Consider the following 14510-nt stretch of genomic DNA (forward strand, 5'->3'; position numbering starts at 1 on the left):
TTCTGTTGCTGCGTTAATTCACATAGGATAATAATGGCCTCCAGCTCCATTCATGTTGCTGCAAAGGACATGATTCATTCTTTTTTTATGGCTGTGTTGTATTCCATGATGTATATGTACCACGTTTTCTTTATCCAGTCCACTGCTGATGGATATCTAGGTTAATTCCAAGTGGATTCTTATGCATCCCTGAGACTCTTGAGCACAGGAAGTGGAGGTCATAGGGCCCTGCAGCTGCTCTTCCTGCTGTGGTATACAGGCAAACAGATGAGGTGTTTAAACACCACCACCAATAGCCACTTCAGTTGTTTTAGCCTGCAGTAATAAACTTGATCATGAGAGATAGTGTTAATTTTGATTTATTAATGTTTTCTTTCACAAATGGTAATGGAGATACCCCTCTTCCCCAACTCTCCGGATTAGTCTGCTAGGGCTGCATAGCAAATTACCACACACTTAGTGTCTTTTTTTTTTTTTTTTTTTTTGAGATGGAGTCTCGCTCTGTTGCTAGGCTGGAGTGCAGTGGCGCGATCTCGGCCCACTGCAACCTCTGCCTTGCGGATTCAAGTGATTCTCCTGCCTCAGCCTCCCAAGTAGCTGGGACTATAGGTGTGTGCCACCACGACCAGCTAATTTTTGTATTTTTAGTAGAGATGGGGTTTCACCATATTGGCCAGGGTGGGCTCCATCTCTTGACCTTGTGATCCGCCCGCCTCGGCCTCCCACTCTTAGTGTCTTGAAACAACAGAAATTTATTCTCTCACAGTTCTGGAGGCTAGCAGTCTGAAATCAAGGTGCTGGCTGTGCCACACCCCATCTGGAGTCTCTAAGGTAAGATCCTTCCTGGTGGCTTCCAGGAATCCTTCTCATTCCTTGGCTTATAGCCACCTCACTCCAGTCCCTGCCTCCATCACCACATAGATAGACTTCTCTGTCTTCCTCTGTGCATCCTCTCCTCATCTTATAAGGACACCAGTCATTGGATTTAGGGCCCGCCCTAATCCAATATGATCTTATATTAATTACAAAAATTACAAGTCTGCAAAGTTCCTATTTCTGAATCAGGTCAGATACTAGGGCTGTGAATGAGCATTAATTTTGGGAACACTCTTCAACCCACTACATCCTCCTAGTAATTTTTCTGTTTTTTGGCAAAGTGGCAAGCATTTCAAACAGTTTTAGTTAATTATCATGTTGTTTGCTAGCAAAAATAGTTTTATTTATAAGAAGCAGCTGAGCAGTCACCTAAATTGAGGACTGTGTTAGGTGCTACAGTTGTGTCAGCCTGGGATGACTGTCATTAGTACTCGCGTCACTGTGATAAGTGTCATAGTTATTGATTGCAGACTTAGTTCATTGAAGTTGATGATGAAAGGGAACTATTTTGTTCCCATGCCTTCCCATTGGCAAATCAGCTCCTTCTTGTTCCTAGATCTACTTGAGAAGTCTAAATTGCATGCTAGCAGATACTGTGAGAGACTTGAATCACAATTTGATACATTGTAACAGAGCATGCGGAGAACCACCTAAAGCAGTGTAATGCAAGAATTGTTAAGCAAGAAACAGTGTAGGAGAGTGTGGCCATTATATGGGAGAGTTCCACAATTATAAATGCTTTCATTGCTGCTACAGTGAATTCTTGGTAATTGTCTTATAGAGTAATAAACTGACTCAGAGTGTTTGTCAGATTCTAGATATTGCTGGGAAGAAAACTGCTGCCAGCCATTATTTTGACATGTAGCTTTTCATGTTTGCAGTGTGCCTGTTTATAATTAACAAAAGTTTATTAATGTAACATTAAGCATTTAAGGCCTTGGAAATATTGTAGCCCTGCAGTTGAAGGAGGAATAGCCAATGGCTTTGTCTGTGATAGTTTCTAAGCACAGACAGTCCCCTACTTACAATGGTTTGACTTAAGATTTTTTTTTGAGTTTACAATTGTACAAAAGAGATATGCCTTCGGTAGAAACTGTGGTTTAAGTATCCATACAACCATTCTGTTTTCCACTTTCAGTTCAGTATTCAGTAATTTACATGATATATTCAACAATTTATTATAAAATAGGCTTTGTGTTGTTAGATGATTTGCCCAACTACAGACTAACGTAAGTGTTCTGAACATGTTTAAGGTAGGCTAGGCTAAGCTGTGATGTTGCGTAGGTTAGGAGTATTAAATGCATTTTTGACTTAATAATATATTCAACTTATGATGGATTTATTAGGACAGGACCTAATCCCATGCTAAGGAGCATCCGTACCTGGAAATGCTTAGAAGATAATGTGCACTTCTGCCCACATGGTTTACATTTGCAAGAAAGTACATTAGCCATGCTTGGAGAAAACGTGATTCTTTTAATTTCTGCCACTTAAGTAAGGGTGCTTTTGGGTCACAGGAAAAGGAAGAACTAAGATAGGAGTGGGATTGTCCCGGCTTCTTGCGTTTTTGGAGCAAATAGTAGACAGGTGTGTGATTAATTGTCTTTTTGAACAAAAAAAGGAGATAGATCCCTTTCCCCACAGACTCCCCTGATATGGTTCTGGCTTATTAGAGCCTATTTATTGGTACCTCTCAGATGCTGTGTATGGCGTACCTGATGCTGAGGCTTTTATCTTGGCAACTGATCCTTTAGGATTTTCATTTCCTTTGAACTTTTATCTGAAGCCCTTCCTAGAAAAAAGTCTTGCCATTATACTGGCTCTGTGTAGATCTTAATTCTCATTACAGTGGTAGACACTGCTCTTTCTTGCCTCCTTTTAAGCACTGCCTAATTTCCTACACTTCTTGTCTCTAAGTGGGAGGGCAGTGGAGTGCCTCAGAGCATGGACTCTGGAGCAAGGCTGCCTGGCTGTGCCACTTATTTTGCCAGTAACTTAACCTACCTCCAAGGTTGGATGGAGAATACCTGAGTTAATATTTGTAAAGTGCTCAAACTGTGCCTGGTTCATAGTACGTATATGTGTCTTTTTTTTTTCTTCAAGATAAACCATGTTGTATGTCTTGATTGTGGTAGCGGTTACATGACTATATATGTTTGTCAAAACTCACTGGAACTGTGCCCTTAAAAAGGATGAATTTTACTGTATATTAATTATATCTTAATAAAGCACACCTAAATTTTTTCAAGGCTAACAAGCAAACTCTTTCATTCAATCAGCAAAGTATTTATTAAGTATTACACAGCGGGATTATAAAAACATATAATTCTAGCCTGGCATGGTGTTGCATGCCTGTAATCCCAGCACTTTGGGAGGCTGAGGTAGGAGGGTCACTTGAGCTCAGTAGTTCAAGACCAGCCTGGGCAATATAGCGAGACCCTGTCTCTACAAATAATAATTTTTAAAAATTAGCTGGGCGTGGTGGTTCATGCCTGTGGTTCTAGCTACTTGGGAGGCTGAGGAGGGAGGACTGCTTGAACCCAGGTGGTCAGGGCTGTAGTGAGCTATGATCACACCACTGCACTCCAGCCTGGGTGACAGAAGGAGACCCTGTCTCAAGAAAAATGTTTGTTTCAAAAAATACCATGTAATTCAAAGAGGCTTGCCAGTGTAGATGAGTAAACCAATTATAACACATGATAAATTTGCATCATAACATGGTAAGAGGTGCAGTCAAGCAGCTTATTAGTCATCTAGGCAAGAAATGCTGTAGGGACTTAGAGACAGGATTGCTTCCTATAGTCAGAAAGACTTCACCAAGGAGTGGAAACTTGAGGTAGGCCTTAGAAGATGGGTAGGATTTGGGGAGGTGGGCATTTGGGAGGGCCCACGAATATAGATACAAAGCCTAGGGGTGGAAATGCATTGTGGAGAGTTTAGGCAACCATGAGAGAGCTGGTTGGATCAAAGTGGATTCTCTCCCACTGTGTAAGGGGCAGCTTTGCCTTCTGGTCTAACATAGCCTTTTTTCTTCATCTGTAGAAAGGTCCCCCTTCTGGGAAAGACCGGGTGAAGAAAGGTGGATCCTACATGTGCCATAGGGTAAGTCATGTCACTAAACTGTTTTGCCGTTCTTGTTGTGATAGCAGTTTTATGGATCCATCGTAAATGATAGCCCCAAATGTCTCATTCATTTCTGCAAATGCATACCTAACCCCACTGAAACCAGAAAAAAAGGAGGACAGTCATCTCAAATTTGGTTACAAGCATGGAGAAAAGTAACACAAGTAACAGAGGTTGTGAATGACCTATTGTCAACCAAATTTCATCTATTGAATCTTGCCCCTTGGAGAGACCTTTGTTGTCCCGTGAACTGCGTGGGGGTGGGTGTATATAACTTTTCCAGCATGTAAGTCTGAAAGCACACCCTTAATTTATTTGAGAATCCTGTACATTTCTGGATTTTCTGCTGAGATTCAGGTGAGAGTTATGTATGGAAGGCAGATTGTGATATACTGAAATGGAAGCATCCCGTGTTCTAGGTACAAAGTGTGCCTTGTGAAATAAGCATCATTCCCAGAGAGTGTTTCTTCTCTTTGGGCTATGATTTTAGGGTCTGAGCTGGCTTTCTTCATCAGTTAGAGTGACTTGGTGTTTCCTAAATAACCTTTATAAGGAATTTGGAAATAGAATATCATCCCTTCCCTTTTTTCTTTGAGTCATTTATTTTTCACGTCTCCTGAACTCCAGCTTTCTATCCCTGTGCAGAGATGGCATTTTGCAGATTGTTATTGCCGCAAAGCTTCCCCTAGTAATTTATTCTGTCCAGGTGGTTAGAGACTTAAAACCACCTATAATGGCTCCAAATTAAGTTACTAATTTGATAATGATGGCGTTATCAAATTTTGTCTTAAACAGTGGTTCTCAAACTTTGTTCCACATTGTAATCATCTGGGATCTATATAAAATACTGATGTCTGGCTCCTCACTCACCCCCATTCTGATTTGATTTTTCTTCAGTGTGAGCTGGACATTGCATTTTTTAAAGCTCTCCAGGTGATGAAAACATACAGCCAAGTTCGGGAATCACTAGCCTAAAGCAAATCTCTCTAGATTTTATATATATATGTAAGTTTGTATGTATGTATATCTTCTGTATTTCTTAGAATTTTTAATCCAGTGATTCAGGTAGAAGTTCATAGAGCAGAGCTCAACTGATGCTTTAGACCTACATTGGTAACAAGATGTAGACCAATTTATTTTCATGAAATCTTTTTTTTTTTTTTTTTTTTTGAGACAGAGTCTCACTCTTCACCCAGGCTGAGGTGCAGTGGCACAATCACAGCTCACTACAGCCCCAACCTCCTGGGCTCAAGCGATCCTCCCATCTCAGCATCCTAAGTAACTTGGCTAATTTTTAAATTTTTTTTAGAGATGGGGTCTTGCCATCTTGCCTAGGCTGGTCTTGAACGTTTGGGCTCAGGAAATTCTTCCTGCCTTTGCTTCCCAAAGTGTTGGGATTACAGGCATCAGCCACTGCGCCCAGCCTAAAATTCTAGTTTTGATTTTAAATTAAAAGCATTGTCCCAGGTCTTCCCAATATATTTACATGTTCATGTACACATCAGAGTCTTTAATCCCAGATTGCTTCTCTGTTTGAAGTTATTGCTACAAATGTACCTAGATCTTCTTGCCAGGAAACCAGACTTCCATGGAAAACAGGTGAATCTCTCTTTGTTCAGTAGTATCTCAAAATCCTAATTGCCACCAGTTATGTCTCTGGCATATGGCACTTTTCTAAATTCAGAATCCATTTACTTTCTAAGTAATTGAGGACCAGAAGATGTTTCATCAAGAGTAAATGGGGTAACACAAGCTTGTAAAAAACATTTTAAGCAAGTAAAGAACATTAACTGTCCTAATTCCATGCATATGCATGTATCTACTTTCATGTTTTATAATTTTTAGCTTATTTGTAATCTACATTTTTATAAGCTTCCCAGTAGATTCTTTAAAAATATCTTTTAACCTCCTACATGCTTTGTTAACTACACTTACATGGTACTGATTTTTGTATGTTCATCTTGAGTCTTGCAACCTTGCAAAACTCATTTATTGGTTCTAGTAATGTTTTTGTAAATTGTATCATATTTTCTACATAGCTGATCATATGATCTGTGAATATCGACAGTTCTTCCTTTTTAATCTAGATGCCTTTTATAACTTTTTCTTGCTGTATGTCATTGGCTAGAACCTTCAGGATAGTGTTGAATAGGAATGGTAAGAGTAGACATTCATACCTCATTCTTGATCTTAGGGAATAAACATTCAGTTTTTCAAAATTGGATACGTATTAGCAATAACTTTTTCATAGACGCATGCTCTTTACATCTTGAGAAAGTTTTTTTCCATTGCTAATTTTTTGTGAGTTTTTTATCAGCAATGGATGTAGATTTTGCTGGGAGCTTTTTCTGCATCTATTGAGATGATAATATGATTTTGCTTTTTCTATCTGTTCATATGGTGAATTACATTGATTTTCAAATATTAAACTATCCTTGCATTCCTGGGATACATATCATTCCACTTAATCATGATGTATTATCTTTTTTATACATTTTGGATTTGATTTGCAAAAATTATGAGTATTTTTGAATCTAGTTGATTCTGTTTTCTTGTAATGTCTTTGATTTTGGTTTCAGGGTGTTGCTGATTTCATAGATTGAGTTGTTAAATATTAACTTATTTTAAATTTTTTGCAAGAGTTTATGTAGAATTAGTGTTATTATTGAAATGTTTGATAGGATTCCTTGGTGAATGCATTTGGGCTGAGAGTTTTAACTATTAATTAATTAATTTAGAGACAGGGTCGAATTTCTGAACTCAAGCAATTGTCCTGCCTCAGCCTCCCGAGTGACTGGGACTACAGGTGTGAGCCAGTATACCCATTTTTTTTTTCTTTTACTATAGGCCTAATTTTTTAAATAGATGTAGGACTATACAGCTTATCTGTTTCTTCTTGAGTACATTCTAGTAGTTTGTATCTTTTAAGGAATTGGTCCATGTCATTTGAGTTATTGTATTTATTGGCATAATCTCTGCCTTTCATTGGGTGTTTAGACTATTTATTTTTAATGTGGTTTTTGATATGGTTGGGTTGAAATGTGCTATCTTGATTTTTTTTCTCTTTGTCTCACCTGTTCTTGTTCTCTGTTTGTCTTCTTTTCGATTACATACTTTTTATCACCCCATTTTCTCTCCTTATGCTTATTAGCTGTAACTCTGTGTTTTATAATTTTAGTGGTTGATTTAAAGTCTATATTATGCATTTTTATCTTTTCTTAGCTTACTTGAAGGATTTGTTTTAATTTAGTCAGGTTCCATGTGATGGGGATAACATTTTAGAAGAGGAGAATAGCAGAGTGACAAAACTGAGTGGGATCCACAGGATTTTCCGTAGAAAAATGGCACTTCCAGGATCTTGGTCAAGTGAATTGTATGTTAGTTTGGTCTTTAACATCAGTCTGGTTATATCTGTAAGGTTAGGAAAATAGCATAGTGTTGATTGTGAATTATTTTCAGAGTGCTTAGCCTTTCCAGTAGATGAAGAGTGACAGCTTTTACTAAATTATTGAGACGTGGATTAGGGAATTACTTCTGGATTGGAGTTCTATATCTGTTTCTTGCCAGGTATGTGACCTTGGGCAAATTACTTAATCTTTCTAAGCCTCAGTTTTTACATTTGTAACTTACTATAATTGTACCCATTATAAGGTTCTGATGAGGAGTAAATGAACCAAAATATATAAGTTCTTGGTACAGTGCTTAGCTTATGGTAAAGGCTCAGTAAAAGTTAGTTGCTCCTATCACCATCATCTTTATTATAATTAGATTATTTCCCCTCTTCTCTTTTGAATAGGGAACCAACTAATAAACTCCCAACTAGGCAGGCAAAAGCAATGTTCATGGCATAGGTGAAAATCAATAAAAGGAAAAAAATCAATAAAAAGAAAGAATAATGTTATAATTCATTTTTTTAAAAAATTTTCTTGCTTAGATGATAACTTATTTTTGATCATGGACCAACACCAGTTTGCCTGGCTAAAGTAAATTCTTTTTTTTGAGACAGAATCTTATTCTGTCACCCAGGCTGGAGTGCAGTGACATGATCTAGGCTCACTGCAACGTCCGCCTCCCAGGTTCAAGCATTTCTCCTGCCTCAGCTTCCTGAGTAGCTGGGATTACAGGCGTGTGCCACCACGTCCGGCTAATTTCTGTGTAGAGATAGGGTTTCACCAAATTGGCCAGGCTAGTTTTGAACTCCTGTCCTTAAGTGATCCTCCCGCCTTGGCCTCCCAAAGTGCTGAGATTACAGACGTGAGCCACCATGCCCGGCCTGCCTGGCTGAAGTAAATTCTGATGATCATTCATAATTTTTTGAAAATCTATCCAAAGTATAGCTTCAATAACGAGATGGGGGCACAGAAAGAAAAACTATGAGACAACATGTCATCTGGTTAAGGGTGCAGACTTTGAAATCAGATTGAATAGGCTGGAACCTTGGATCCACCATTTATAAACCACGTGACCTTAGGCACACTATTAACATCTGTGTGCCTCAATTTTTCCTCATGTATACAGTGCAGATACTAATAATGCCCATCTCATAGGATTGTTGAGAGGATTAAGTGAATTAATACATAGAAGTTCTTAGAACAGTTCACATAGTAAGTACTCAAGAAATACTCATTGTTGTTGATGTTGTTAGATTAATCCCTCTGGGTCTTTAGCTCAGCCTACAACATTAAGGAAATCGTCACCATCCTACCAAGATGAAGAGCGAAAGGAGTTGGTCTAGTGTTAGTGGCAAGAGCAATGGATGGGAAATTGAGACCTCTGTTCTGTTGTGGCGTTCTCTATAATGATTTTGTTTAACATGAGTTACAATTATCTTTAAAATGCCCTTTGTCCCTAAAAGTCTCCCTCTCATAAAAACCATATTGCTGTTCCCCTTGACTTTGAAGCCCCAAGGCTGATAAGTCATTATCTTAAATGGATTGTTCCCAAGTCCAGGATCTCATTCTTAGCACAGACATGGAGATCAATTTCACACAATAATTAGCCATCTTAATGAAATAGGACTAAAACAGGTCCTTCCCACTTTCCCTGTTCTTAATTAATGGAATGACCCATTTTTCAGCCACCTAAAGACCTCACATCCTTAAGAACCACTTTTGGTGCTAAAAATAAAGTTGGAAAAAAAAGAAAGAGCAATGAGGACATTTATAATGAGGACATTTACCTCTTTAATTATGTGCTTTATTAGTTGGAATTTTAAATAAGCAACTTATTAATAAATGTTTGCCGAGTGAATGAGTGCCTTTGAAATGGAATGATGTGTGAATTGACTGTTTTCTCAAGTGATGGCCCTGACCTCTCAACACTAACTTTTGTAGTGAGTCTTGCTTTTTAGGGTTTAATTATTTATTGTCATTTTGGTTAACAGACAGTCTCAGGGATTGCTGTGATCTAATAAAGAACTAATTTTTGGTGGTGGGGAAGGGAGAGGCACTGGTTTTAAACTTTTCATTATTCAAAGAAAACATTTCCATAGCATAAAATTTAGAAAATATATAGTAAAGATCAAAATGAAAATAAAATTATCATGCTTCCTAAAGAAAACAATTGATAGTATTCCAGCAAACTTTTTGTGTACTTAATTTTTGTCTTTCAAGAATGGAATTATTCTGTATATACCAGGGTCTTCAGATATGGCCCTGGGAATAATGTCTTGTATATGTCTTTTCTATTATCCTGTGTCACAGCTGTAGAATCCTCAACCCAGTGCTTTGGGCAGATCCCAACAGTTCATTTGAGTTGTTATATGCTAGATTTTGTGGCATATGAATATCATCTTATTTTAAAATAGTTTCTGATATAATTTAAGAGGTAAGTGACAGGTAGAAATATGCCATTCAACAAAAACCTAAGTCCTATGCCCTATCACCGGAGAGATTTCTTAACTTTCCCATTTATGTAGCAAATGTATATCCACATTCAGATGCTGGCAGGGCTATTACCATCTTCCTGCAGTTGAACACAAGGTTTCTAAGACCTGCTTAGAAGCTGGCTAATACCTTTGTTGTTTTAGTGAGGAAGCCAGTTACCCCAAAGACATCATTAACCACCTTTGTGCCAGTCATTACTCTTGCCTGGAATTCTCATGCTCCAGATCTTTGGGCAACTCAGCCCACATGTGATCTTCTCAGAGAGGCCTTTCCAGACCACCACCCTATCTAAAGTAGCCACCCAGTCACTCTCAGTCCTCTTTCCCTATTTTCCTTCCTGCAGAGGTGACTACTCCTGGAAACCATCTTGAATGTATCGGTTTATTTATTGTCTGACAATTCCCATTTGAATGTCAGCTCCCTGATAACAGGTATCTTGTTTGTCTTGTTCTGATTGTATCCATCATACCTAAAATAGCATCTGGCATATTGTAAGCTCTCGTATATTCAATGAATAATTAAACCATGCTCTGATATGATCAGGCTGTGGCCTTGCTATCCTCTCAACTTCCCCTCTAAATCCTATAAACCAGTGTTACTCAAAGTGTGGCCCATGGGCCTGTAGCATCAGCAGCACCTAGAAGCTTGTTAGAAGCAGGTTCCTGGGCCCCATACTAGACTTCCTGAATCAGAGTTTCTGGATGTATGGCCTAGGAACATGGATTTAAGCAAGCGTATTGGCTGTTCTTATGTATGCTGAGGTCCGAGGACCACTGCCATGATCATGGAAATCTCATCCACATCAATTTTTGCCTTCTAAAAAAGCGTGTACATTTATGGGACAAGAATGTCATGTCATCTGTGTAGCTCCCCCTGAACCTGATCTTTGCTGCAGTGTGGAATTTGCTACACGTGCTTGGTTGCATGCGGCCCTGGATTATCCACAGGAACTTGATTCTAGAAATACCAAAGCACTGTTGTTTCACAGCAGCCCGATGAGTAGGCCCTGCATGGAATGAGGCTTTTGCTATGTCTTCCTGCATGGTCACCTCTAGTCATTTGAGAGCTTCCATTGCATGCGGATCACACATAGTAGGAGATGCCATCAATTTATCAATTATTTCAAGCACACTTTAAATTCATCTTCCCTCTGTCTACCTGAGAATTGCTAATGTTATATTATTCACTGACCACAAGGAAATTGAGAAAATTGGTTGCTATCATTTCACTATCTATAGAAGACAAAGCACTGTGTCTTTATTTTTACAGTAGAAGTGCTCCAGAGAATTTCTGTGTCAACTTTAGAGATACTTTTCGTAAAGATAAGAAGCATTTTACTTTTCTGAGAGAAAAGAGAATAATTAAAAAAAAAACCTTTTGCATGCTGACTTATCTTCCCCCCGACTCCAAATTATCGCTTCTGCACAGATTCTAAAGTTATTCCACGTTTCTTTGTGAAACTTCTTTAACCAGCTTGTAGGGACTTGAGCTGTACTGGGCCAACTCAGAGTTTATGCTCATGGCACACAGGATGACTAGTTTATTTTTATTCTCCGTTATTTTGGATCGGAGAACAATCCTAGGGCACAAGAGTTTCATGCGTGGTTATGTTTGGCATGTGGAGGCTTTTGAAGTAATCTGTGGTTAATCACTGAATATCTGCTAGGTAGCCAGGGATATGTGTGTTAGGCTCTCTTATGTTTGTGCAAGTGTACAAGTGCATGCAGGGCTTGTGTATTGGGCAGTGGGAAAGAAGACATGAGTCGTGATATCCTTCTCTCTGGAGTGTAGAATCTTGTTAGGAAAGCAAGCACGCCACAGTTAGACCTGAGCTGGAATTCTACTTTCTTTAATAACTGTGCAATCTTGGGTAAGTCATTGAGTTTCTCTGGGCTGTTAGAATCAAATGACCTAACAGATGAAGATGCCTAGTCCCATGTCTGGTGTGTACTAGGCGCTGAAGGTCTGTGTTAGTGTGCATGTGTGTACTTGTGCCTGGCCCTTATTTAATAACACAGATGTAAAACAAACTGCACACAACATTGTATAGCTTTATTAGTTACTATGATTTAAACTCCCAAGGCAACATATTTTTAAAAAGCAATGTTGTCCCACAGCCTTTCGTACGTTTGATGTTCCTAGGCTTGTTGTTGAATTTGTTGCCGATCTACTGGTATTAAATGATATCATAAATATGATTTAGATAGTAAATGATATCATAAATATTATTTAGATATTAAATGGTATCTTAGTGTTGTTCTTAATATTTTTTCAGTGGTCGTCTATCACTTATTACTTGGTTTAATTTCAAAAATTAATATATATTAATTCTTATTGTATAGGAATACTGAATAGGTTTCATATAGGAAATATGAAACTCAGGTTGCTTGAGGGATAACTACTGTGCATATTGTGGTGCATTCTGAATCTTCCAGTCTTTTCTTCTTGGCATTTGTAGTTATCTACACTGTGGTCATACCACATATACACCTTTATATTCTGACTTTTTCATTTTAACTGGTTTTTTTTTTTTGGACACAAGATCTTGCTCTGTCACCCAGGCTTTAGTACAGTGGCTCAATGATGGTGCACTGCAGCCTCAAACACCCAGGCTCAAGAGATCTTCCCACTTCAACCTCTAGAGTAGCTGTGACTACAGGTGTACACCACCGTGCTCAGCTAATTTTTTGTAGAGATGGGGTCTTGCTGTGTTGCCCAGGCTGGCTTCGAGCTCCTGGCCTCAAGCAGTCCTCCCATTTCAGCCTCCCAAAATGTTGGGATTACAGGTGTGAGACAGTGCACCTGGCCTCATTTAGCATTTTATCATGAAAACTTCCTGTGTCATTAAATACTATGTAAAAACATGACTTTCAATGGCTGCTTACTTTTCTATTATATGGATGTGCCTAAACTTAGGCAATCATTGGTTGTTACATTTTTCTTTTTTGCTGTTATATCTAATGCTGAACATCTTTCTACTATATCCGTGTTACATTTATAAGGTAAAGGACGTTGGAAAATATGTGGTTAATTCTTGAATGTGCTGCCCTTTTTAAAGCATACATGTTAAGTATCCATACAGGCAGGGTTGTGGGGAAGCACTGTCTACAGCCGGTGCAACATGCATCTGACGGGTTAGAGCCTTCAGCTGAGAGTCCCGGTAGCACTTACCTTGCTTTTTCTCTCGACACAGTCTTATTGTTACAGGTATCGCTGTGCTGCTCGGAGCCAGAACACACCTGATAGCTCTGCTTCGAATCTGGGATTCCGCTGTGCAGCCGACCGCCTGCCCACCATGGACTGACAACCAAGAAGAGTCTTCCCCAGTCCAAGAAGGAGTCGTGTCTGACCTACACTGGGCTTCCTTCAGAACTTTGAATGATCCCATGCAAAGAATTCCCACCCTGAGGTGGGTTACATACCTGCCCAATGGCCAAAGGAACCGCCTTGTGAGACCAAATTGCTGACCTGGGTCAGTGCATGTGCTTTATGGTGTGGTGCATCTTTGGAGATCATCGCCATATTTTACTTTTGAGAGTCTTTAAAGAGGAAGGGGAGTGGAGGGAACCCTGACCTAGGCTTCAGGAGGCCCACGTCCTACGCAGGCTCTGCCACAGGGGTTAGACCCCAGGTCCGATGCTTGACCTTCCTGGGCCTCAAGTGCCCTCCCCTATCAGATGAAGGGATGGACAGCATGACCTCTGGGTTTCTCTCCAACTCACCAATTCTAAAAAGGATATCAGATTCTATTGTGACTTCATAGTGAGAATTTATGATAGATTATTTTTTAGCTATTTTTTCCATGTGTGAACCTTGAGTGATACTAATCATGTAAAGTAAGAGTTCTCTTATGTATTACTTTCAGAAGAGGGGTGTGGTGACTCCTTTATATTCATACTGCACTTTGTTTTTCCAAGGAAATCAGTGTCTTTTACATTGTTATGATGAATCCCACATGGGCCGGTGATGGTATGCTGAAGTTCAGCCGTTGAACACATAGGAATGTCTGTGGGGTGACTCTACTGTGCTTTATCTTTTAACATTAAGTGCCTTTGGTTCAGAGGGGCAGTCATAAGTTCTGTTTCCCCCTCTCCCCAAAGCCTTCAGTGAATGTGGAATGTGTGCTAAATGGGGAAAACTGTTTAATTCTAGATATAGGGAAAAAGTAACGAGGACCTTGAATTAGCTATATTCAGGGAATCCGGTATTTTGTAATAGGGAATAGGAAACCTTGTTGGCTATGGAATATCAGATGCTTTGAATCATGCACTATGTTGAATAAACTTATCTGCTAAATCAGGCTTCACTCTCATCAGCTTCTTTTCTCTTTCTCTTCTTTGTGTTTTCTTTTAAAGAAAGGACTTTGTGATATGTGTGTTTTATTTGCTAGAAAACTTTCATGTTTATTAGCTAGTGGATAACTTTGATATGTGGGTAATTTGTGGGAATTTTTGTTCCAAAAAGCAAGGCTATTCCACCAGGAACCCTATCATGACCTTGCTGCTTGTTGCCACAGTAGATAATGCCAAGTCAAAGGCACTGCCTCACTTGTGGTCTTGTAAAACCCAGCATTTGCTTCCCATGCCAGGAAAGCACCTTGTTTTAGAACGATGGCTTTCAACCTAA

General features: G+C 39.1%; 1 protein-coding gene across 1 annotated transcript in view; it reads left to right on the forward strand.

The window, feature by feature from the left end:
* SUMF1 (sulfatase modifying factor 1) overlaps positions 1–14185 on the forward strand; it is a 106073-nt gene extending 91888 nt beyond the window's left edge. The window contains exons 8-9 of the mRNA XM_054482508.2: positions 3919–3978; positions 13078–14185. Of these exons, the coding sequence (XP_054338483.1) occupies positions 3919–3978; positions 13078–13188 (171 nt within the window). The 3' untranslated portion in view covers positions 13189–14185. The remainder of the gene's footprint in view (positions 1–3918; positions 3979–13077) is intronic.
* Positions 14186–14510: the final 325 nt, after the last annotated feature.

This window comes from Pongo pygmaeus, chromosome 2 (assembly GCF_028885625.2).
Source record: "Pongo pygmaeus isolate AG05252 chromosome 2, NHGRI_mPonPyg2-v2.0_pri, whole genome shotgun sequence".
NCBI lineage: Eukaryota > Metazoa > Chordata > Mammalia > Primates > Hominidae > Pongo > Pongo pygmaeus.